At 31.3% G+C, this 27,859-nt stretch overlaps 1 protein-coding gene across 2 annotated transcripts; it reads right to left on the bottom strand.

The window, feature by feature from the left end:
- Positions 1-10,648: 10,648 nt before the first annotated feature.
- Positions 10,649-27,581, bottom strand: LOC100379050 (stAR-related lipid transfer protein 5-like). Of its 2 annotated transcripts, XM_002732662.4 has the most exons (6): positions 27,361-27,561; positions 27,100-27,126; positions 25,228-25,277; positions 21,779-21,911; positions 13,336-13,550; positions 10,649-11,093 (listed from the first exon to the last, which is right to left on the bottom strand). In XM_002732662.4, exons 1-6 carry the CDS (start codon positions 27,445-27,447, stop codon positions 10,916-10,918), a joined length of 690 nt encoding a protein of 229 aa, XP_002732708.1. In that variant the 5' UTR covers positions 27,448-27,561; the 3' UTR covers positions 10,649-10,915. The 2 variants fall into 2 exon arrangements, with proteins under 2 accessions (XP_002732708.1, XP_077863682.1); XM_078007556.2 differs by lacking the exon at positions 27,100-27,126 and having other exon boundaries at positions 27,361-27,581.
- Positions 27,582-27,859: the final 278 nt, after the last annotated feature.

The following is a 27,859-nucleotide window of genomic DNA, read 5'->3' as shown; positions in this document are numbered from 1 at the left end:
TCATCACCTTTATCTTTTGTAGCTGTTGAAGAATGGGCACTGTAAATTTCACTTTTAAATCTTTATGCATGTGTGTCATAGAAAAATAAGAAAACCCTGGATGGTAAGCCATGTCCCCACATATGAACATTCTATTTTAGCCCTTCAATTGCCAAGTCACTGTTTACACTGGAGTTTACCTATCACTAAAACAACAGTTATAAAAGTACATAATGTTGGCTGTGTTATTATCTAACCCAGTCTTGGCGGTGAGGAGTTAGATTCATGAAACATTTTTTTTTATATATATGTAGTCGGGTTGGTATCCGACTACATGTATATAAAAAAATGTCTTTTTGAGATTAAATAATTGTAATGCTGTCCAAACTTCCAACACGTATTCATACTATCTGTCTACTAGTGTTTTAAAAATATGACCCTTGCATTTCTGAGGCACTTCAACTGTTTACTGGGATTTAATTTGGCTATTTTTGCTGACAACTTCACAAGTATAAATTTGCTCATAAATTAAATCAATGTGAACATGTAAATCTGATCATTTTATGGGAAAATCCATGAATTTATAAAGCAAGTGAATATGATAAAATAGTGAAATTAAATACGTGTACCAGTGAAAATAACAATTCTTTTTACTGTATTACAGCCATTCTGAGAGTTATTCAGACAGTCAGTTTATAATAGCAATATATCTTGGAACTTTGATTGCAATCCAATCTAGACTTGATGACGCCATTGTATTGACACGCCCACAATTGGGATCATTCGAATATCTTGCTAGATGCAGGTAAAACGCTGTTTTCAAAACGACACGCATTCGTTACCATACATTAACAGGTTATATGTTGTATATGCATACTAAGTGTTATTTTAAATTGTTATGACCATCAAAGTCCACCTGACAATGCGCAATTTACAAAACAACCCCCCCCCCCCAAGTGTTTAGGTATTGATGAACTCTTCGTTGGCGGGAAGGTTCAAAGTAAAGTTTCTTAGCATTGGACGTGCTGCAGCTTTGCGACAGTTTTGAGCCAAACTAAAAGTTGTTTTTACATTACTGGTGCATTATGTATCAAATTCAGATTTTATACTGAGGTGAGAGAGTACGTCAGGAATACACTGACGGAAAACTTGATTATACCGGTTTGATGGACTTTGTCAAATAAAAAGTGCCTTCCTTGAGCAAATCACTTTTTCAACTGCATTTTGAAAATGACGAAGGTATGACGACCGTTATTATGTTTAGTCCATTTTTGTAACGGGTACAACTGACTTAAATGAGCGAGGGTTGACATTTTTCGACAAATTTTCGCAACTTGAGATTTTTAAAATTACTGAAAATAATAATACATTATAAATATAAAAATAAAGAATGGTTGCTGTATACGCACACTGGATAATACTTGCAATTCACCATGCCGACAACCCCTATAAACTAGTAATCCCAAACCACGCGCCCGTCAATCAAGTGGCGCTGACAAGTCTAGATTGGGCAAAGTCCAAAGAGTTTTGCAAAGTTGCAAGCCAATTTGCTAACTGACTGTCCAAATAATTCACAGAACGACTGTAAATATTAATTGGCATTGGTGTAAAATAAGGTTTTGTAGTTTGATACATACTGCCATTTTAAATTTGTCAATGTTTATATAAATTATATACCGGTAAATCTGAAATCTTGTAAATCCAAAATCTTACCTTAACACATGGAGGTATATATGTTTATATACACAACCCATGCTTTTGGCTTTGTACCTATCGCTAGGTCTGTAAAATCTTAATTGTTACAGTAATTCATTGTGTGGTGTTCTTATGGTGAGACTAATATGCACCCATATTCAACTACCATCTAGATCTGCTATTGGTATTTGGAATGGTAAATGTAATCATACGTATATCAAAAGTATATTGATTGCTTTAGTGCATCCTACACTAGTATTTCAGAGATCAGTTTGATTCAAAGTCTGCATAAAAACAAGACATTATTGAATATGTACCAGGTATATAATTTTGTATTATTCCAATGGTCTACGAATGACCTTTGTTTTTTTAAATAATTGCTAATTTGATTGAAAAAAATTTATAGATTTGTGCTTTTCTTTTTATTTCACAATCTGATTTGCAAGGTGACAAAACTGGTAGTGATACAAATGTGATAGACCTGATTACTTGATTTGTACATAATAAAAATCCAGAAAATTATTAGATTCCAGAATCCATGGAATATTGGAAGAACCACGTTGATTAATTAATTCTTTGCATATTAATTATCCAACTTGCATACAAATTTGCCAATTTTTAGATTATCTTTTCTATTTTGGAAGCATTTACTATCATGTATTTGATAAAATTCTTAAAGTTGATAGACATAATTTTCTTAATAATCTTTGCTTATTTATTATCTAATTTGCATAATAATAAATACATTTTCAGTTATAATTGAAGAAGAATAATATACATTAAACATAATATATTTTAATGAAACTTGATACAAAACTGCTTTAAGATGACCCAAAGACATAAATACTAAATGTGTATATATTTTAATTATTTACCTAATTTGCATGACACTAAAGTTTTAATTTATTTATTTAGCATACTTTAAGACAACTTTATAGATTTCAATAACATTTAATACTTGGGTTACATGTGGCAAATCCAAATCTGTATGTGTTAATTACCTATTTTAGTAATTAAGCTACTTTTAGATTTGTCTTGAAGCACTTTTTAAAGCTACAATAGCTGTAACTATCGATCATTTTTATTCATTTTTTATTTTTAATCAAACTTTTTTTGTGACAATTTGTAACGGCCATCGCCGAGGCACTGAAAGCATAGGATATATATTTATTGTAATCTAACTGTAAGACCGTCACTGATTTGCTTCTGAGTTGAATGACGATTTCAGGTTCACCAACACCCGGGAAACTGTTCTATGTTCCTTGTGTAATTACATGAAGATGTTTGTATGCAAGTGTTTTCTCCACACGAAAACAATGAATTCGGTTTGTTAGCGATTGGCTTAATATTACCCAGACAGAACGTTTGGCTATGAAAGATTGGTATTTTTTTCCTGATTTTATATAGGAACCTAAAAAACGTGTTTCACAACTTGTCTCTTTATTTAGTTTCATGCCGTATTCAAGATGGCGGCCCCATATAGTAAATTAGTAAATACTTTATTTATTCTATTATCACTTCTGCGCCAACTGACTGTGGGTGAAACCATGAGTCTACCTCGTGAGCATTTGAAACTTTTTTCAATATCATTAAAACATTGCATATAAACATTTGATGTATGCATCATAGATGGTTAACCAACAGCCATTTAGTTTTTCAAATTTAAGCTCTGCATTTACTGTAATTTGATTGTAAATTTATTACTATTTTTATTTTGTTTTCAATCTAATCAAAGATAGATGATTGATAGAAGTGGTAGCTATTTTCTTTTTACAAATGTATAATTCATATTTAATGTTCACCAACACTTTCCATGTCTAACTTTTTTTTTTCCAGTAATGTGTGGTGGATTTTTATATATAAATAATTTGAGGGTGTACATGTACACAAAATCTGGTTAAAGTATAATGTTGTTGTAGCAAAAAAATCAAAATATAGATTTTGCTTCTCATCGTTACGTGCGTCAGTTTGAAAACCTGTACCTGCAAATACTTTTTTTTTTTTGAAAGGTGACGTGTTTGGTTGATTCAATTGATTGTGATTTTCTCTGGACAATGAGCATAACCTTTTTTTTACCTTAGTATTTTACCTTAGTGACTAAATTTGTGTTTATAACCGTGTGAATAGATGGTTGTAAGAACTACAATAACATATATTGATTGTTAAGCATTTAATCAGTAACTTTTTATGAACAAGATTTTTACTCCATGAAAGTCTACTACTTGTATTCTTATATATTTTCATGACAAATAAATACAAACAGGTACAAATAAATTTGTAAACAGTATATATGTACTTCTTTTTTATCAAATTTGTTTATGAATTAAAATGGTAACAATACCATTAATCTGTTTTTGTGAATACATAATTATATGTATAATAATATCTTTATTTCATACTGTGGCCATTGGCCTTATGTACAGATACAAATAAATACATAATAAATTAGATTGGAATGGTCGCAGAAATAAGTAAAGAAAAACAAATATAAAATCATAATACATAACATTTGCATAATTAAGTGTTCTCTCCCAGCATAAGTTGTCGTACTTGAAAACTATAAAATATAAATTTACCAAGGTTTAATTGTATATATGGGGTTTTATTCTGAAATGATGAAATAAACTTTATCTCTGTAGGTGGGGAGTAGTAATACTGTGCAATAAACTTCAACCTTAGGGAGTTATATTTGGGACAAACTAATGTAAAGTGGTATTCGTCCTCAATTACACTACAGCCAAAAGGACACAACCTCTGGTTATGTCGAGTACCACTGGCCCTACCCTTTTCAATTTGTAGTGCATGGGACGAGATCCTTAATCTACATAAAGCATTTCTGTATATTGCAGAAGACTGACCAATATTTGTGAGATATTTCTCACATGTTAATTCATGTTTCACCTGACAATAAGTTACAAGTTTGGGACTTCTATTAATTTCAGAGCTCCAATCTTGTCTGGAAATATCAAAGCACCTCTGTTTAAACAGTTCCAGGAATACAATAGAATTACTTGCATATTGGTCAATCCAAATATGTCCAAAACCATATTTATAGAGAAGATTTTTAACTGTCAAAGCCCAGCAGATAGTACCTGCTCCTGCCATATTAAGTTGAAATTCATACGATTCTTTTAAAATATGTGGAGAAACATCACTTATTAATTTTAACCAAAAACGAATAATTTCAACATTTACATACACTCTGAGATAATGCCGACCTAATTCTCCCCTAACAGCGGAATTAGTGGCAACAAAACTAACACTTAGTAAATATTTGCAAAATTTATTGTGTACTTTCTCCACATTATTAATATCAGAATGTGTGCCCCAAATAGCACTACCGTAGAGGAGAATTGGGAGGATTTTACAATCAAATATACGAAAAGCAACATCAGATGGCACACCACCCAGATTCTGTATCTTGTTTTCCAAACAAAAAAGTGCTTTACTAGCCTGTTGAGAAACATATTTTTGTGCCTGGTACCACTTTCCAGAACTGGAAAAAGTATAACCCCCAAATAATTATATTTTGAAACAGTTTTAATGCTTTTACCCTTCCAAAACCATTTTTCACTGTTTTTTAAACGACCCCCTTTCCGAAAAACAATAATTTTATTTTTCTTAAGGTTCACTGTAAGTCTCCACTTTGAACAATAGTCGACCAAATTATTCAATAATCGTTGTAAACGAACAGGTGTACTACTAAACAGAGCCAGGTCATCTGCATACTACAGTTTCATGACCTTGTCGAAAAAGTTCTATGAAGATCATTAATGTAGAAACAAAATAAAAGAGGTGAAATCACAGAGCCCTGTTGCAAACCCATACTAATATTAAAGTAGTTGGTTACCCCCCAGGGAGTTTTCACTGCTGCCTTTACATGTTGGTACATTGAATATAAGGAATTAAATAATTTGCCTTTGAGGCCGGTCTTCGATAATTTGTAAAACAATGAGCAATGATGTACCATATCGAAGGCCTTCTCAAATGCACAATAGAAACGACCTTTTAACTGAAAGACATATTTTTCCACAAGAGTACGTAAAATGAAAACATTATCTAATGTGCTTCTATGTTTCTGAAAACCACTTTGTTCTTACTCAATTTCATTATAATGTTTTAACCAGGTATTTAACCTATTACGTAATATACTTGTATAAATTTTACTTATGACGTTTAATAACATAATACTCCTATAATTACTGGGGTCATCCTTGTTTCCCTTCTTGTATACAGGCGGTATTAATTCCCTACCCCATTCATCAGGAAAGATTCCCCGGTCAAATACCTTGTATAAAACAAATAACATTTCATGGATTTCTATGGGAGCATTTTTCCAAAATTCTGTGGGTATACCATCTGGTCCTTGGGCTTTATTTGTCTTTAATTTACTTAAATTTTCCCTAATTTCATCCAAAGAAATAGGCCTATCAAATTCAGAAACATTAAATTTGTTATTTAACACCACATTATCTTCTAAATCATCCATGTATTTTTTGATTGATGCGAAAAACTCTTTTTGATTTTCGTCCTCCGTCAAGGTTAGTGGGTTAAATAAATCATTAAAATAGTTAAACCATTCAACCTCTGATATAATGTCTGGCACATTGGGCCTATTAGATTTCAAAATCTTGTTTTGAATTGTTTTGAATTAGGTTGTATCGCCATTTTTAAAAATTCATCGAGTTTTTTTCTTTGATAATTATATTTATTATTAGATAATTATATTTAATAATATGTATATACAGATATAGTGATTAAATACAATTCATTTTTATTCTATTCACTCTAATAGCTTTCTTAAATGTTTATTGGAATCTTGGGAATGTTTATGAAATATTTAATGATACTATGTACATGAATATGTAGGAATTATGGATATATTTGATGAGTTCCTGTGTTCTAAAATTACTGCAGCCACAGAGGACGCCACTTATTTTACATAGCGGTCCCAAGACCCCAATAACAATTTAGGATTGACGTCAGAATACATTTTTAAAGAACACTGGAATATTCAAGCAGTAGTTGCATACTGTGGATATTACCTGTCACCATGGTAACGGATTTTATGATAAATGAGTCTTTCACTGGTTGCCGGGCTTATCATCACTCTGCAAAAAAACCATTACAGCTGTCATACATTCTACTCCCATTTTGTTGACAGGTTGATTTATTATGACAACCAGGTTGGTTTTATATTGGCTCTTTGTTGGAGTGAACTCCAAGGTTGATTGTTAATCTATGCTGAATTCAAACAGGATCTGATTAAATACATACATAATTTATGTGGTAATGAATCTTATGTTATGGTAATATCGTTTTTACATTCTAGCATATAGTTTAATAGTAGCTGATAATCCATTAACCTTTTCAACAGCAGACTTTCTTGCCCAAATTTGTCAGCACTTTTTCTTATATTTCTGGAAATGAACCCTAATTTTGGAGCCAACAGTCAATTTCCAGTTTTTACTCAAAAAATGTGGCTATTTTTGTCTCAATCTTCTGAAGGAAAGTGCTGACTATAAACAGGACTATTTTGTGAATTTGTGATGAAAAAAGGGAACTTGATGTGAAATGTTGCATTCTCACTTTATAGCATACCTCCCTCTGATTATTGCACTTACTGTGAAGATGCTAGAATTCAGTTTGGCAACAAATCCTGTAATAATGGATCTCTGTCACAACATAACATAATTATCATTGTAATAACTCAATTAAGTCTTTTTTATTTTAGAAAACCTTCAAATTCCATTTCTAGATTTTGTTGATTAAGATTTCTCATGTACTGTGCTCACCTGGGTCATTGAGAGCTTTTCTCTAGATCATACAATATTTTGTATTGTGTTTGTATTTAATGCAACTTTAACAAGTTTTAGAATAAAGATCAGATATAATAACTTAGCTTTGCCAACTTAAAATTTCTCAATCTGTGGGTTGCCAATTTTTCCTGCCAAATTGTTGCAGATTTTAAGTTATTTTCCTGTAATTAACATTACGTTTAACGTAATTCAAAAGAATCATCAGTATTCAATCATTAGAGTGCCATATAGACAGTATAGTGTGTTTCTGTAAAGAGCGATATCTACGAAAATCGCATGAACAGCGCCCTCTTTCAGTTACTGTAGTAAATATTTCATATAAGAATTTAGAGCTTTTTTTCTGTTTTTAACTGGCTTTATGTATGATGTACTTAAATTTAAATGGATTCCCTGCTACAATTACAGATTCAAAAAAAATTAATGCATCTTAATATATTTCTTTCAGTTTTACTTTTATATATACAACCTTTGCTGTTCATCCTTCATAAGTATCACGTCATGCATTACGCTTATTCCATACATTATCAACAAGGTTATTCACCTGCTTCTATCGAGGTTGTTCACCTAAATGATAATTAAATTCAGAAATATTGCCCTGATACCTGTCACAGAATATAATTGTACATCTCTTAATGACCAAACAGATTTTTATTACCTCAATATTACAGAATAGCTAAATTACGGAGGAAGTAATAGTTCTTTAATTTGACCTTTGAAGTATACTTTTCCTTAATTGACTCCAGTGTTGATTTTCAGTTCATCCACTGATATATCAAGTACATGTACAAATCATCACATTTTAATGAAACTTGGTACATAGATTCTCTAGCATATACTAATCATCACATCTCAATAACATTTGGTACATAAATGCTCTAAGACAATAGATAGACCTGATTAATTTGGGGTTAAAATCTGTACATATTAATTACCTAATTTGCATAATTAAATCAATTTTAAGCTTTCACACTAATATCTACAGTACTAATTATTCAATTTCAATGAAACTTGGTACATAGATGCTCTAGGTCAATGTGCAAACCTGATTAGTTTTGGGTTAAAATCTATTATTTCCATAATTAGCATAATAATTTATAATCTAACCCTAACTCTACCCTTCAGCACTCCCGATTTAATTGTACATGCCCCTCCTAAGGCCATCTATAGTTATCTAGAGGGGGCATATACAAATGAATTGGGTAACAGGAAGTGAGTGTTAGGGATGGGGGGGGGGGGGTTACAAAAGGAACTCTTGCCATGAAAATTAATGGATGTGCCTCAGTATGTTACGGTACCCATACTCTATATTGAACAGAATTAGCCAGCATAACCTGGAGATAGTTTTCTACATATATAAAATGTTGGCTTTTAGGCTGTTTTCTAGTAAAATATGGACATAAGTCAGCCATTTTGTATCTGAAAAGAAAAACAAATTGGGGCATATTGATACTATCATGTATCAACCATGTACCAAGTTTTGGGGAAATCAGTCCATGAACTTCAGAGAAAATGCAACGGAAAGAACAGACAGATGGACAGAACCTAATCCATAAGTTTCCAGACTGTGTCCAGTCAGGGGCAAAACACTAGATAGCTGCATATGTTATTGCTCATTCATTTATTACATTACCATGTACAGGATATATTTTTGAAACATTTAAATATTGGTTTACTGATACAATTGACAATATACAACAGTTAATTCATATCTAACAATATAGCAAAATATTAAATAGTATTATTATTCAAAGTTCCACAAGCATGCAAGTTGAAACATATAGCTGATACACATACGATAAGTTTAGAAATGTTCACTCATCTACCCGATGTAAAGCTACTATAGGTCTGGATTACAATTTTCGAAATAATCACATATTTTGACCATAGACAAACCACTATCATTTAGGTATTGAATGCGATTCTAATAAAGTTATATAAACAGGAAAGCAACAATTTATTTTCAACTAAAGAATGTTTGAGGTTTTTGAATTAAACAATGACTTAAGTTACCAGTAATGCCAGAGTTCTAGTGTGATGATTCCCACTAGTCGAAGTATCATATAATCTCTTGAATTGGCGTCACTTTAATTTAGGCATCAGGGAAGAGTGAAAGGCCATCATTTGGTTCAAAAATAGGCATCATGAAATGTTGAAAAATTAGTCAATCAAAAAAACTGTTCCATGATAACAAAAAAGCTAGTCAAAATCATGAATATTACTAATCGTATGCAGCAGTTTTAAAATACTTTATTATGCCAATTCAACCTGTCAGTATTTGTAGCAGACCAAGATAATTCATAATTAATTACATTTTTAACAGTTAATATTATATAAAATATTGTATATGTTACCTGTAGTATATTCTTACAGGATGCATTGTGAAGTGCAACTGTGATGATGTCACTGACACCTTCTGTCATTCAAAACAGTTTGTAAAGGTTCACCCCCAGAGAGATACTTCCTTGTACAATTAACAGTTGACAGGTCTTTTTGAAAAACTTAATTAGATTTCTATTGAAATATGTAATATGAATAAGGAAATATATAATTTGACAATTCATATTGAAAACATGGTAATTTAATAAACTTTAACAAAAATATGCAATAAATTATGTTTAAAATAGTTTCATTTATTTTTGCTAATAGAATAAATGAAACTATTGGAACTTTGCTAATAACTGAAAAGACAAATTTAACAAAAATATAAAAATAATGTTTTAACTTACTCTGGGAAATGTATGTATGAAACACAAATAAAAAATACAAACTGATACATTCATATTTTTCTATTAAACTAAACAATATTACTATAAATATTTGTTAGACTTTACAAAATTTAAGCATTAACCGAGAAAGTCTGCGTAACTTTAAAACCATGATTAAAAAACAGGGTGAAAGTATTTCTCAATCTAAAAAAAGAAATGATGGACACAAGTTTGCTTGGATAAGATGCGTCATGAATAACTGTTTTTTTGTTTGCTTTTACTTGATGGCCCATTGAAAATGAGCTTGTATACTTTTCATTAATACTTACTTTTACCATGCAACTTTGATAATGCTACTGGTAAATTTGTTTCCCATACTGCTGGCAATAGTAATTCATGATATATACCACAACAAGTATTGTATCAAAATGAGATGTTATGCAATCTGAGTATCTTCCAGCCATTTTTTTTTTTTTTATTTATTCATTCAGCATTTAGATTGAGATTGAGAACAAGCAGTTCACCATCACCAGGCTTTTTTTTTTTTTTAATTTTAAAACTTTAAAGTCTATATTGTAACACTATTACTGGTATTATGAATACTGAATGCATTTCTGGTACTGCTAACATTGGAGAGATTACTCAAGAAATACAGTACAATGTTCACCATGAATATACAGCACTGACAATAAATTGAAGACTGGTATAGGAAGGATTTTAGGCCTTGTCATCAGCATTAGGTGGCTTATGTAGAAGATCATTATCAATTGCTGTTTTCAATCCTATAAAGAAGTCTATCATAGTGTTCGGTAGAGCGGTTTCCACCAAGGTACGTGGTAACATGCCGCACAAGTCAGATTGTAGGAAAGTGACGACCTTTGTTTTCATAGCATCCCTGATGAAGAAAAAAATTAGATGTATATTTATTACAGAATTAACAATAATATTCCAGATTTTATGTCCCACAATCAGGAATATGCATATTTGAGACAAGATGAAAAGATTTTTAAAGGTATATAAAACAAAGCATGTATCTTAATTTGCATTTTAACATGTTACAATTTAAAAAAATGATTTGTTGCACAACTGATAGCTCATTTTTGAATATTAAATTAAAATACACTGTTGAAAAGTAGAATTTTTGTCTAAGGAAAACTTTCAAAACTAAATTGTTCATAATATAAAGCTAAGGATGAATAGGCATTCACAAAAGCTAATCCCTAAACATCTTTTCTTGCAGAATCTGTGTCAAACTTCAGCTTATGACCCGAACCTTATGTTGTCTACTAAATCCATTATGTATATCTTCTTAACCCTATGAACTTTTCACTTCTTGAACATGGAAGTCTTAAGGAAGCTTGGTGCAGTTAGAAAATTTACCAATTTATGTCATAGCTTAATTATGGACAATTTTCCAGAACTAAACTTTCATTGCTTTTTTAATTACAGTTTGATAAACCTATTAGGTTCAGTTCTGAAAAATACTTTCATGAAGACAATTATTTCATTTCTTCTCTCCATATATGTAGTGTTATTCAGAATGAGTCGTAATGTGATGAAATTGCTAAGACTCTGGTGTGGCTTTATAGTTTGAAATCAAGGTTGTTTTTTCAGAGATATAATTACTATGGATTGTTTAAGAAAGTTCCCATATCTAATTTTTCACTACCATCCCTAGCCTTTTTACAGAGTGATCCCTCTTAAGTCTGCCCTTTGGGCATTATACTCTGTATGTATGTATGTATGTATGTAAAGGACAAAAATATTCAATTCAAAGTGGCACGATTCCATCATTGTTTTTTATTGCTTGCTTCACTTGATCTGATTTGTCTATTCACAAATCGGAAGTAGGGAAACATTATATTATACCCAGCTTGATCAGAAGGTCCATTACTATCAATAGCCTTAGGATTTATACAGATTACTAGTAAATCCATCTTGGAATGTGAGTTTCTCAAAGGATAATAGCATCCTGTTTAATTGACCAACATTTATCAAATATAAAATGTTTAATGTAAGTGACTCCACCTGCTTTATTACAATTTTTTTTTTTGCATTGGTGAAAATTAAAATAACTTAGTTGAACTGAAATGTATTCTTCTCGATCACAATTTTGAGATGTGATAAAACATCAATACATGAACAAAGTTGTAAAAGTTACAGAAGTGACAAAATGACTATATTAAAATTGTGTGTATTTTTTTTTATTTTATATATTTTTATTTCACTATTTTGTCCAAAATTAAAAGAAATAAATTGTATATAAATACATAAGCTTAAATTCCTAACATAGGTCAAAATGAATCTTCTACAGATAGTATATTCACCATTAAGTTTCTCAAGAAACTTTGCTCTATATTCTACCAAAAGCACTTAATTCTCTGGGGTCTCTTTGGCATTACTTGGTGTCATTGACACCCATGTCTGACTGACAGCCAATTTAAATATTTTAAACCATAGCTATTTCAGCTATTTTGAAACTGTGGATTGATGATACCCAACCCTCAAGTAGAAAACCAGACACATATATCAATGAGTAAGTGTACTTGATATGTCTGGCAATTATAAGATTATGCCAATTAGGCAACATAGTGAAGCCACATGTGTTAGCTTGTATAACTTTAACAGCCAAGAGTACATTTAACTTCAACACTAACAAGTTAATATTTTAACAGCTTTTAATTGGGATTAGGGTTATACAAACTGGGGCAAGGTACATTGCTAAACTAATTTAATGGCTTTCTAATTTGATGATTTATTTTATGTTCAATATTGGTGGCAATTTATAAGGTATAATCACAAAGAGTTTAGCATTTACATAAATAAATCTGCATAAACTAATATCATATACATCAAATATTCTCTTTATTTACTTAGTTTGAACCAAATGCTAATAAACTACCTATATTTAACAAGATACACATTTTGAGAATTAATGCATGACACAAAGTTTCTTGAATTTTGTGAACTGGAGAAAAACACAAAACACATTCACAAAACTACAAATATGCTATAAAATCATGAAACCTAACCAGCAAAGTTAAACACAAAAACATACATACAGACATACAATGTACAGAAAGATTATACAATGTAACAACGAGTCACAAGGTATAGATATAGAGATAGATACCTACCCTGGTTCTGGAACACAGAATGTACCTCCTGGATGGTTGAACCCTCTGATACATTCATCTTTGGCAGCACAATCAGGGTGTTCTATACTGATAGAGTTAGTACATACTATACCATCATCATCTAAATGCTTCAATATCACCGCATCAACAAAGTCACGGGACGAAATAAGTCCCATAGCTGAACTATGCGTCTGAGATCGTACAATGAAGAAATCCTACAAAAAATATTCATAACATAAAAAATATGATAATCTGAAGTAGAAAAAGCATCGAAAATGATTTCTGAATATTAAAATTAACTAGAATCTTATCTTAATCTAGCTGTGATAGGATAAGTAAATATGTGACTTTATAGAAATTCAATTGAAACAAATGGTCACAATTTCCCATTGGCTACAGGTCCTGATTATGTAAATTTATTTTGTGAAAGCTGATAATTAAAAGTTGATTGACTTTGGCTATCAAAGGATTAAAAAGGATTAAAAAGGCTGGCAAAAAAACACAATATATTTAAGCTTGAAATAAAAGTCTCTTAGTATGGATGTTTTGAAATAGGGAAACATGCGGTATTTAAAAAATACATTTATACTGAAAAGGTCATCCAGTAGCAAAATAGGTTGATATCAACACCACTGATTCCAGGATAAGCAAAATAGTTTTGCAAGATACGCACAGCAAAATGTAATCAAAGAAAGCTTAGAAAGAACTCCCATGTGCTGAGAGTATTGGAGACACATTAAATATAATTCGAAATTACTTAGCTGAAAACTAATTATGCAAATCAGAAAATTAATATGACCAGATTTGAGTGTAAAACTAATGAGGTCTGCGCAATGTAACAGAAAATCTATGTCTCCAAGTTTAATTGAAATGTGATTAGAACCAAAAAATTATGAATTATTATGCTTATTAGGGAATTAATATGAACAGATTTTTACCCCAAACTAATTAGGTTTGTACATTGTCCTAGAGCATCTTTGTACTAAGTTTCATTGAAATGGAATAATTAGCACCGTGAAAACTCCAAAATTTCGACCCCTCTAAAAATTTGACCGCCTATTTATTTGCCGGGTTTCGGTGTTTTATTTACCTCCAAATTTTCGACTCCACTAAAAATTGCCGACTCATTCTTATTCGAAAATTGCGACCAGTTTTAGTTTTCCCCCAAACGAAAAAAAAAACCGATGTGAGCGTTCAAACGGGACCTTTCTCAAAGGCATGAATCCGGGTTTCTGATTGACTGAGAGATTTTTATTTTATTGGTAACGAAAATATATTCTAAATAAACGAAGTTTCAAATAAAAACGAACACAAAAATCTCGGCATGCTGCGTTTCTGAATTGTTGATTATTACTGTACTCAGTAGTGATTATAATAATGTACACAAAATAAATTTGTTGAATGGTTATGAAATACAAATAAAAGTCAACTTAGTTTCATCGTAAGTGAATGATTCCGGTCTCGTATAAACGTTTGATGCTGTAGGATATCCGCCATGTTCTCTTAGGTCAAATAGGTCAAATCGCTAATTAACCAATCAAAAAGCTGGATGTTGCGAAAACGGCATGATTTTTTTTAAATAAAAAAATTAGTTGTTTTTAAAAAATAAACTGGTCATCTGAAGAATAATTTAACATTGTTCACAGTGATAACAGCTCATTCTCGAAAGGAAGCTTACCCGCTCACGCTAGTCACGATAAAAATCATACTCGTGTACTCTTGAATAGACAGACGTCAATGACTACGGTAAAACTTAGACTCTATTTTAGCCGGCAGGATTGATTGAAATGTCCGAAAAATGACGCCAAAATACACCTTAAAAGTCCCATTTTATTTTCTTAAATCCCATTATATTTTTTAATCCAAGGGCGAATTTACGGCAGAATTTGGTCCCTCAAATCACCGGTACGGTGCTCAAATAAGGGACACGTGAGCTTTGATTCTAACCGGATACATTGCACTGGGTCGGGGAGATCGTTTGCTAAACTTCCATGTATCTTTTGTCCAATGGGTACCTGTACTTCGAACATTCGCAAGTTTTCCTAGGTAGTGCGAGACAGCTTTGTCTTTTGACCTATTAGTTTTGTGCTGACCTCTTCTCCGCGTCTTGATGTTTTGTTTTGCTTGTCATAATACTCACTGATTGATGACTTTGTTTAGATTTTGAGTTACAACTTGGCCACGACCTTTGCTTTTACCGTGAAACATGAGGAAGTTTACGTCAATTGACGGACATTGCATTTTTTAAAAACTAATGAAGCACACTGTCTATCATCCCCATTTTTTTTTGCTGATTTCTATTCTGAAAAATTCGACTGTCCGAAAATGCACCTTAATTTTGACTCTAAAAACACGTCACATTTCTAACACAAATTATTTAAAACCAGTCGAAATTTTGGAGTTTTTACGGTACTTTAGATATCAGTGTGAAAGATTAAAATTGGTTAATTATGCAAATTAGGTAATTAATATGTACAGATTTTAACCCACAATTATTCAGGTCTGTCTATTGTCCTACAGCATCCATGTACATTCATTGATATGTGATGTATAGTACCTGAGATATCAGTGTGAAAGTTGGTTAATTATGCAAATTAGGTGATTAATATGCACAAATATTTACCGGAAACTAATTGGGTCTGCATAATTCTAGATTCATTGAAATATGATGATTAGTACTTTAGATATCAGTAGAAAAGCTGAAAATTAATTATGCAAATTAGGTAATTAATATGCACAATTATTTACCCTAAAACTAATCAGGTCTCTGCATAGTCCTAAAGGATCTATGTACCAAGTTTCATTGAAATGCGATGATTAGTACTTGAGATACCCGTGGAAAAGCTGAAAATTAACTAATTATGCAAATTAGGTGATTAATATGCACAAATATTTATCGAAAACAATCAATCTCTGCATAGTCCTTGAGTATGTAAGTACCAAGTTTCATTGAAATGTAATGCTAACTACTTATATCAAATGCTGAAAATTAATTAATTATGCAAATTAGGTAATTAATACGTACTGATATTACCATAAAAACTATCAGGTCTGTGCAGTGTCGTATGACATCTATGTACCAAGTTTCATTGAAATGTGATGATTAGTACTTGAGATATCAGTGGAAAAACCGAAAATTGACTAATCATTATGCAAATTAGGTAATTAGTATCCACGGATTATTACCAAAAACTAATCAAAACCTAGCATTAGTTCAGAGCATCTATGTACAAAGTTTCATCAAAATCCAATGAGTGGTTGTTTAGATATCAGTGGAACAGTCATGGAACCACTAAAAAATAGCTAATTATCATGCAAATTAGGTAATTAATATGCACGGATTTTTACCAAAAATTAATCAAATCTGCGCATATGTTCAGAGCATCTATGTACCAAGTTTCATCAAAATCCAATGAGTGGTTCTTTAGATATCAGTGGAACAGTCATAGAACAGCTAAAAATTAGCTAATTATCATGCAAATTAGGTAATTAACGAGCATGGATTTTTACCAAAACCTAATCAAATCTGCGCATTGGCCCAGAGCATCTATGCACCAAGTTTCATCAAAAACCGATGTATGGTTCTTGAGATAGCAGTGGAACAGTCGGACACACATACACACATACACACACACATACACACATACACACATACACACATACACACATACACACATACACACATACACACATACACACATACACACATACAGACACACTAACTGCAAAGACTCCCATTTTGTGCTTCGCACATGGGAGTCAAAAATAAAGTTGCAGACCACATGTAGTCAATTTCCCATTCTAAATATATTCTGTTTTATCCATATGGTTACATTCTAAATTGTAACTGTATGAATCTTGGCCTCAGAAAGAAAGAAATTTTAAACTAGTAGTGAAAGTTGAAAGATCATTGAAAGTAAGCTTGGTTCAAACTATTGTGAGACTGAAGCCAGGGTTATTTTTCCCCACTGATAGGCCATAAGAGATCACAGCTGCGAATTTCAAAGAAGTGATAAATTGTTTGATTGTTTCAGTCTGAGTGAATTATTTCTTCCTGTTGGATGGCAGTCCGGAACAGGGAATAGTTTTTCAATTCATTGACCTTTGATAGCAGGTGGTTATTTTGTGCCAAAAACACCAATAATCCACATTTTAACATATCAACAGTTTTTCAGGTATGCTTGAGTCGATTTCATTCAAACTTGGCATTGACATAATTTATGGTGGGTTACTGATGAATGTCATTTTGTTTTGCAATTTTATTCAAAGTGGCTGACTGATGATAATTTTTTTTTTCACAAGTTTCCTTTATGTTTTCAGATAGTCTTTCACTAATTTTTTCAAAGCTAATACAAAGATCAGATATAGTGGTATACATATGCTCATCAATTTGTTTTTATTTCATCATTTTTTGCAGTTATTTTTGTAAAAAAAATCTGAAATTTCAACATTTCATCAACCATTTTTCCAGCATGATTTTGAATGATTTTAATGACCTCATTTGGTTTTGTGATTTGATACAAAAAGGCCAACTGCTGGTCATGTTGATTTTTTTATGTGTCCTTAGCTATCACTTGGTTGGTACAAAGACAAGAAGAATCAATCATATACACATACACTTGAAATCACTTGCAGTCATTTTTTATGTGTCCTTAGCTATCACTTGGTTGGTACAAAGACAAGAATCAATCATATACACATACACTTGAAATCACTTGCAGTCATTTTTTTTATGTGTCCTTAGCTATCACTTGGTTGGTACAAAGACAAGAATCAATCATATACACATACACTTGAAATCACTTGCAGTCATTTTTTTATGTGTCCTTAGCTATCACTTGGTTGGTACAAAGACAAGAATCAATCATATACACATACACTTGAAATCACTTGCAGTCATTTTTTTATGTGTCCTTAGCTATCACTTGGTTGGTACAAAGACAAGAATCAATCATATACACATGCACTTGGAATCACTTGCAGTCATTTTTTTATGTGTCCTTAGCTATCACTTGGTTGGTACAAAGACAAGAATCAATCATATACACATACACTTGAAATCACTTGCAGTCATTTTTTTATGTGTCCTTAGCTATCACTTGGTTGGTACAAAGACAAGAATCAATCATATACACATACACTTGAAATCACTTGCAGTCATTTTTTTTATGTGTCCTTAGCTATCACTTGGTTGGTACAAAGACAAGAATCAATCATATACACATCCACTTGAAATCACTTGCAGTCATTTTTTTTATGTGTCCTTAGCTATCACTTGGTTGGTACAAAGACAAGAATCAATCATATACACATACACTTGAAATCACTTGCAGTCATTTTTTTTATGTGTCCTTAGCTATCACTTGGTTGGTACAAAGACAAGAATCAATCATATACACAAGCACTTGAAATCACTTGCAGTCATTTTTTTGCAATTTCATTCAAACTTTGTATTGACATCACTCATCGTAGGTTAATTTTCTTTTTTTACTAATACGTGTCATTTTGATCAAAATGGTCAACTGGCAGGTATATTGATTTATATTTTCAAGTCTTTTTAGCAATTTTTGGGGGATTGATGAACTTTTGTCAAGCAGAAATACTATATTTTATTATACCAGCTTCAGTTGATTCAGTTCAAACATGTTGATTATTTATGGTAGGCATCCAGGTTACAAAGTGTTTGTAGAATATAAAAAACATGTTTTTCATTCACTTCATTTTTCAACACAATCAAGCTGGACAGTATATAATTTATAACATTTGGATATCCATACATACATTTGTAGGATATCTCTGAGTGAAACGTTTTTGTATTCAACTTGTGAAAAACTGAGGCTCTCAAATGACTCTCTATAAGATAAAGAAACCATTTACAACTTCTTCCATATTTTATAAAAATTTTAATTTTGAAATTATGTCCATCTGAGCCAAAAATTACAAAGAAAGTATGAAAAGAATACATAAAAATGTGCAAAATATTGCATCAACATTTTGGTCAGAAAAATGGTACTATATGTTTTTTGGAAACTATTTTTTGTGCAATCATTTGGAAATTTGGCAAAACCTAAATATAATTTCTCACAATTAATGTATATTATGTATATTATACATGTATATATTAATGTATATATATATTGTAAAATACTTTATTTTCGCTTGGAAATAAAAAAAAAAATATTTTAGCTGAAGTAATGACTCAGTGAAAATAAAGTCCAGCGAATATACCTTTTTTCCTATATTTTGCATTCAACTCATCAAAAAATCAGTGAAAACAAATTCCATACAAAAAGTCTTTTCAGCGAAAATTAATTCCAGCTAAAATAAAATATTTTACAGTACCTACTACTACTTGGAATGCATCTCTGAATCCTCAAAACATAAAAATGTAATGGTTTTAATTTTAATACTTCACAGTCGTAATATCCTAAGTTAATTTATTGGTATACTTGAATGTTTTAAGAGTGGAAATAAAAGTGGTTGTCACCTGGCATCTGCAACTTTCTCACTAAAATTCTAGAATTTTATTTTTCATTAGCTTAATAATTCATTTCTGTAATGTTCATTATTTATTCCTTGTCAATTTGTGGATGAGAATTATGGTGAAAAGTCACTGGCTCAGAACTTATAGCAACAAACATAATCAAATATGAAAAACTTATGTCACAATTAATACTTGGGTACAAGTAATAACCGGAATGTATTTTACTTGTATATATTGACTTTAAAAATCAATAAATACACAACAACAACAACTAAATGTGTTTACATATAATTATGAAGACATAAATGTTTGTTTGTGCTAATTAAAATTTCAGGAAAAGCCACAATTATATAAAAAGCAATTAATATAGGGTAAATCTATGGATGTAACGTTTAAAACAGCAAAACCAGGAGTAGTACAATCCCCTACTTCAACCCTCATACATGTTATATCCTATAAACTAGATTTTTTACTACCTTGGTAAGAAATTTAATGCAGACGTCAGATATTTTTTTTTTATGAATGCAATTAATCATGATTATACAAATTTGCAATTTATTACAATATAATGAGTAATCTAAATTCCAGCAGTTATGTAAATACTGGTAGTGACTCATAGTCAGTTTATTCAGATATTTACACAAAGACTAATCTGAGCTTCAAAGGAAACAGCATCTGATTGAGAGACATGACTTGCATAACTAATGAAAATTAATTTCTTTTTCAAATATTATATGTACAAACAATAAAAAAATTATCTTAATTCCTGTATGGGTAGCAATAAACTGAAATTTTCAGACAGAAGCTGGTTCAGACACAGAATCAGAGACTCAATCAAGAACAACTTATTTCAACATGATTTGGTGTTAATGATAATTGTGGTCTCTAAAAATACATGGTGGTCCATCTAAAAGTTGTAATAAATAAATAAACGCTGCTCGGACTGATAAGTATGATATATTGAAGATAATATTTGGTAATCATAGTCCTAAATAACTATTAAAAATAGCTAGACGTTTCGTTTTTAAAATTTTCTTGATGTACTCCTCATGAGTATAAAGACACATCTGAGGAAATGAAAGATGCAGATGTTCTATTATTCCCATGTGTCCTTAATCAAATCAAATGAAACAAGGACATGTCATTCAATCATTTCTAAAACTGTCAGGGGAGATAAATCTCAAGGAAAAGGTTTAACTAGTTTGTTATAAGTAGTCTGACCGAAATTTCTCTGTCATCTGAAAATTTATAAGCTAGTATAGTGTTTTTATATGCATAAAACTTATATTGGTTTTTACTTGATGTACAAATTCAATTTTTTTTTAGTTTTACTTCTTTTAATGCAAATGCTACCAAATTCTTATTCATAATGCAATTGGTCTCCCAGACAACATCATAAAGGAATGTCAACCAGTCAAAACCTGTGCCCACTCATTCCTAATTTCACACAACATGACATGCATTACAATCTAATTTCCTTGATAAATTTTTTCATAATCAGATTTGTTTTTTATATATTTTCCCAACATTCTGCATTAAATGTCTTATATCTTGTATACATGAATGTCAGTCAACTTTTGTCACTTTTCGCATAATTTTTTTTTTTTTTATTTTCAAAATTTTGATGAACACCTGTAAGCCAATTTAAAATTATGTCAAATTGGCCCAATGTTAAGAAAGAAATCATAAAAATGTGCAAAATTTTAGCAGCCAAAATTCTGGCTTTCCTAGTATTAATCAGAAATATTCATTTTGATGGCATCATAATTTTTGAGAAATTTACCAAAGTACCACAGCGATCAAGCTCTGCATTGTGCTCAATATACAGCATTCGTAAAACTGCAGAATGGGTGTAAAATATATTGGTTGCTTAAACATTATTTCAACATGCACTTTGTGATGACATTAGTGGCATTCACGTTACAGATCTTGGCACTGTAACGTATATATGGTACATACCTCGTCCTCAGAATGAATAATTTCAGAGGATTTTATTGTTTTATCCCATGATTCTCTGACACCGAAAGGTGCTGGGATAACATACTTGATGATCTCATCTGGTTCCCCATCCAATATGCACTCGGCTTTGTAACTGAAATGTAATACATAAAATCAAAAAATATAATACCTTACTTTTCAACGATCTTTCTCAGTACATGGGCATATAAAAAAAAAGCATTAAACATTTATAAGCTACAGAAATATAATGGGTAATTTTTATTTCCTCTTTTTTGGATTGATAAAATTTGTGCAAGCATTTTTATTTCTATAAATGAATTTGATTATGAATTTTTAAAATCTTCATAACAATGTTATATGTACATTTTAATGTGCATGATGACCAGAAACCAGAAACATTCTATTAGGAATTTTGAATATTTGTTGATTTTTATTTCACGCATTCAGTGAATATTTAAAACCTATATACCGGTAGTAGTTACCGCTTATGTACATGAACAAATGCCCACAATCATCACTTAATTCTCAAATCTCATGAGATCTTGAAACATTCAGCAAAGCACTTTGGGTCTTCTACATGTACTAAACTCTCAAGAGGCTTGGGTTTATCGGAATAACACATTTTTTGGGATGTCTTTAACAGCCAAAAATAAATTGAAAATAAAGGTTATATATAACCTTGAAGTTTATTGTACTATAACTCAAAGATATCAATTTGTATCTCTATATCAATTTTACATATTGTTGAGTTTCAGAATGTGTCATTAAAAACTGGAATGTTCAACGTTGAATAATAATAAATAACAATCAAATCAATGTATAAAAAAAATTTCCTATCTCCAAATTAGTCTAACACATGCCGATGTACAGATCAATGTATGCACCGTGACAGAAACATAGTTCATCTACCTGAACAATTTGGTATTGACATAAACCTATACTCAAGCAGCATGGAGCTCGTTTCAGTGTTCTAATGGCAACTGGAACGAGGGTAACCAGGATGATTGCCATGATTTAGTGCCACAATTTCTGTTTTAAGATTTATTCGGTATAATAATACAAATGTTCACCCCAATAGCGGTGGACATACAGTTTTAGAGACCTTCAGAGCCCATTGTCAACCTCAGCTTCACCCTGGTTGACAATGAGCTCTTCGGGTCACTAAAACTGTATGTCTACCTCTGTTGGGGTGAACATTTGTATAATGTACTCTACCATGGTTTCGTCGTGAATTTTTAAGTTTTTACATAACAAGCAGCCCCTCAGCCGAGATAGCTCCGCTGTTAGCAACACACATTTCAATTAAAGAACTGAAGATATCATTAGAAAATGAACAATATGTATAGCAATCGGACTTGCTGTTTTCAACAAGAATTCAAAAATAACACTTTTTACCAAAAATTACATAAATATTCATCAAAATTAGATAATTAAAGATATCACAAAATGAACAAATCTGAGAGAGGTCCACATGTAGTACCTATATATGTAATATCAAAGCAATCAGACTTGCGGTTTTTAACAAGAAGTCAAAAATATCACTTTTTACCAAAAATGACAAAAATATTCACCAAAATTAGAGAATTGAGGATATCATCACAAAACGGACAAATCTGAGAAAGGTTCACATGTAGTACCTATATATGTAATATCAAAGCAATTGGACTTTGACAAAGTCGACAGCGGAGCTAAAAAGAATTTTAGTCACCAATCAAAAAACAAAACAAAGTTATTCTGAAGATAAACAAACTAAGACCTCTCCAGAGCAAAAAGTTTTGGTTTTTTTTGGTGTACATAATTTTGATCTAGTAAACAAGTAATCAACATCATCATTACTTTTTTCATCACAAAATGGACAAATCTGAGAAAGGTCCACACGTAGTACCTATATATGTAATATCAAAGCAATTGCACTTTGACAAAGTCGACAGCAGAGCTAAAAAGAATTTTAGTCACCAATCAAAAAACAAAACAAAGTTATTCTGAAGATAAACAAACTATAAAAAAGTTTTGTTTTTTTTGGTGTACATAATTTTGATCTAGTTAGTAAACAAGTAATCATCATCATTACTTTTTTCAGGAGAATGTATCAAATACAATCTGATCTCATGTATAATCATGGAATTTGGGTAGCATCAGATTACCACTCAGATTTGAATGATGTGATAGCTGTAATTCTCATCAATATTATAAGTCAATAGTGCCAGAAGTCTAGCAAAATTAAGCAAAGCTATTTTAAAAGCTGCATTTAAGCACCAACTGAATAAGTGAATATTCAGTAATTCTCAGAACCATTACAAGAACAACTGTTATGTAGCTTGTATTAGTTGCATCATCTAAATCCAAAACAGAGGCAAACAAGTTACAAATTTTCACTTTAAAACATTGGTATTTAAAACATTGGTCTCAGTTTTGCCTTCACAAACATCTTTAATTAAATTATCATATAGTGATTGCGAGAACTTAATCAGTTTACAGAAACTCATAGGAATGTTGATTGCATGGTAGAATGGTTGTATACGTGTATGGTATCATGAATTTATTTTTCAAAATTAAAGGTCAACATATTGGATCAACTTATTTTAATTAAATCAATGGCACAGTACTGAACACTAACAAGATTTCATTCGATAAGTACACAAAACTTAACAAATTTAAATAATTTGACACATGACATGGTAGAAATAGACAAACAGAAAATCAAGACATGGGCAAAACAGCTGGGCACACTGATGTAATTAGACTTACCAGTACTGGGATAGACATCTTAAAGTTCAAATACTGTTTGTTTAGTCAGAAGTAAGTAAAACAGTTTGCTTTAAATTCCAGTATCAAAATTTTGCTCTTAGTGAGAATGGCATCTCAAAAGAAAGCATAGGTTGTTTCTGACATTATGGCCAATTCAAGTATTGGTCGGAACATTTATTGCAGCTGTAGAACAAAATTTATTACAGGAAATTCTTTGGCATATTACTATATTTGCTGAGTTTGATAAAGACCCTTTGTAATCAGTGAAAATTGTACATGCTTGAATTTAAGCATTAATATAAATTGATAACAAACGGGACACACATCTGATATAAATTCATAATATAAATTCAAAAATAATGACAATTCAATAATAAATGTACAATTTCACTAAACTTTTTGATTTTCTTTTTTGATTAAATAGCCATTTAGGCAAGCAGAACAAATTAATACATAGCAAATGGCTGTTTTGTGTGGGTGTCTATTGGACAAATTGATATTGAAGAAAAATATGCCAAAATCCCACATTTGGGAGAATTGAAGATCATCCAGAAATCCATCCAGAAATGGCAACATGACATTGTTATTTCCTTATCTTATTAATAGTATATGAAGGATTCATTAGTAAAAACAATTAATAGATTTTTTTGGTTCATTTTTACATTACTGATTTGTTAAAACTAGATGTTTCATATACTTACATATGTCCATCAAATTCAGCAGATTGCTTGTGAGAGACTGTCACTTCTTTCTAGAAAGACAACAAAATAGTTCAGATTTAGAAAGGTTCAGAGGTCATTGAACATATCAGTATACATCTTTAATTTCACCAGGGACAAATTTTTCCTATTCACAAATTTATGTAGTAGTGAACATTTGAAGGAAGAGGGGAGTCATGTTATGGCTTCAAAAATTAGTTCTCATAAAATGCCTTGAAGCATATCAAATTACAGAACTTTCCATAACCCAAAAAAAGGGGTCAGGGTACACTTGTCCACAGAGATGTATGGATGTACTATTTACTTGAAATAATAATTCATCAAAAAAGTGCATGAGAGTATAAAACCATTAGCCCTTTGAGCTCCAAATTCAACTTTGATCAAAAGTAAAACCCATAAAATTGTTTTCATTCTCGTACTACCTAATATTAGTCCAATTTAAAAAAAAAAAAGTTAAAATAAGCAAAATTTTGCACCAACATTTTGGCAAAAAAAATGATGGCACTCAAAAGGTTGATTTCATGAAAAACAAATTTATTATGTGAATTTCATGACATAGCAGTCACAATTTGTTCTCAATTTCTTAAATTTACAACCATTTTATAATATAACCTTTTATTGTATAATTACATATTATATGCCACTTTCCAAGTTTTACAAATTCTAATTTATAGTGTCAGACTTAATTGCAGTTCAATACAAATACCGGTTATGTACATTTGAGATGTGTGTGGGAGTTTTTGGTTAGTAACACATTAGCCACGGAAACATGTATACTGAAACAATTACCCTTTCAGACTGTAGAAAAAAAAGAATTGTTGATGAAACAGTGGATAGGTTGTCTCACAATCATTGAAGGTAGGCAGTGTAGCATCTTTTGGAATGTAGAATAAAGGAACTGTTGATGAAACCTAGTGGACTGTGATCACAACCAATGAAGGTAGACACAGTATAGCATGCCACTTTCCATGGCTCAAGCTATGTAAAATATACATTACAAAGAGACATATCATGGTTTGCCAGACACACTGAAATGAAACCCTTGAAACCTAAGAATGGTATCCTGTTTACTTTTTATTGTTCCTTAGTCACCACGCACATTATTTTGTAACTGAATGACTTTGATTATAGTGTAGGCATGAAATGTTACAGGATATTTTCAATGCAAACATTTCAACATTTTTGTGTTTAGTTATTGTAGTAGCTTTTATTTAACTAAAAGAGAGAGTCACATACAAATCAGTGCTCTAAAAAATAAAACAGATCTGTTTGTGAATTGTGATAAAGAGATTTCAGGAGAAAAAATATTCAATGCCTTCATTTTTTCCTCCAAAGTTTTTGTGCAACTTTTCTCACATTTTTAGGTATTTTTCTAGCATTTCTTTGTCCATTTGACCAAATGAACATTATTTTCTATTGACTACAGGTCAAGTATGGACACAATTATGCAGGTTTACCAGTAATTAGGTAAAGGTGACAAAAGTTGTCGTCAGGCAACACAGGTTTAATAGGATTACTATATAGTAATGGTACTACATGTATATAAGTATTTTAATGATAATATAATGCACAGATATATAATTAACATACTGTACTGGAACTTGTACTTGGAAGCCAACTACAAAACTAATAAACATGGGGCACAACTGACACAATATAAAATGTTTACTCAAAACTAAAATAGAGAATAAAATTGAAAATGTTGTCTGGGGTGGGGTGAGAACAATTTTGTTTAAAAGATGAGTGAAAAGCATGCAACAGTACGATTTTGCAAACAACAAAAATTACAATTTCACAAAACATCTGATAATAACAGAATGGTCTGTAAACAGAATTTACAAATATAAACCTCACCTCAAAATTTTCCACTGATACCTCTTGCTGCAAAGTTGTTTTGGAAAATGTATTTATAAATGAAATGATTAAAGCCACACAAGAAAACCTCGGCTCGCCTCCCATGTCAATATGACAACATTTGCAATAGTTTTTCTTTAAAATGTTAAGTTCGAAAGCGAAAAACGAAGCACAAATTAACTGAAGCCACCTTTCCGCGAATGAACAACGAATTTCGAACAACGGCAAATAAAAAGCTAAATTGAGGCCGGGAATACTCACAGATATTTTTGAGATTTTCCAGTCGGTAGCTTTGTAGTATTCCATCAGTTTCTCGCCGGCCTTTTCAGCCTTTTCTCGATATTCCATTTTCAACTTGTAAAATTACCTGACAAACAGAACTTGAAGAGATGCAGCCGGTGAACGAAACTCAGAACTGTTCTTGTTAGATGCTGCCAAACATCGTCTGCTATCCAACGTCCACTGCGACTCCTTTTAAGACACTATTAATTGAATATTTTAACATAATATATGCAAATGTCTGTTTTGCCATAATGTTTGAGCTCGGAAGTATACACATAAGAAATGTCAATGACCGAGCGGTGAACCTGGATTTTTCTGAGAACAGTGGAGAAAACATCTAACACTCAAACTTTCTCCATACCGCAAAAAGGCAAAATATGGTTAATGTCGTTAAAACTGCATTCGTTTTGGTTTTTAGTCATATAAATGTAATACTTGATATGGGTTATTAAAAGAAACAACGTATGAGCAATTTTCG

The sequence above is a fragment of the Saccoglossus kowalevskii genome, chromosome 13, assembly GCF_978046115.1.
Source record: "Saccoglossus kowalevskii chromosome 13, keSacKowa6.1, whole genome shotgun sequence".
Classification (NCBI taxonomy): domain Eukaryota; kingdom Metazoa; phylum Hemichordata; class Enteropneusta; family Harrimaniidae; genus Saccoglossus; species Saccoglossus kowalevskii.
The sequence above is the reverse complement of the archived record's forward strand: the minus strand, read 5'-3'. Positions and strand labels throughout refer to the sequence as shown.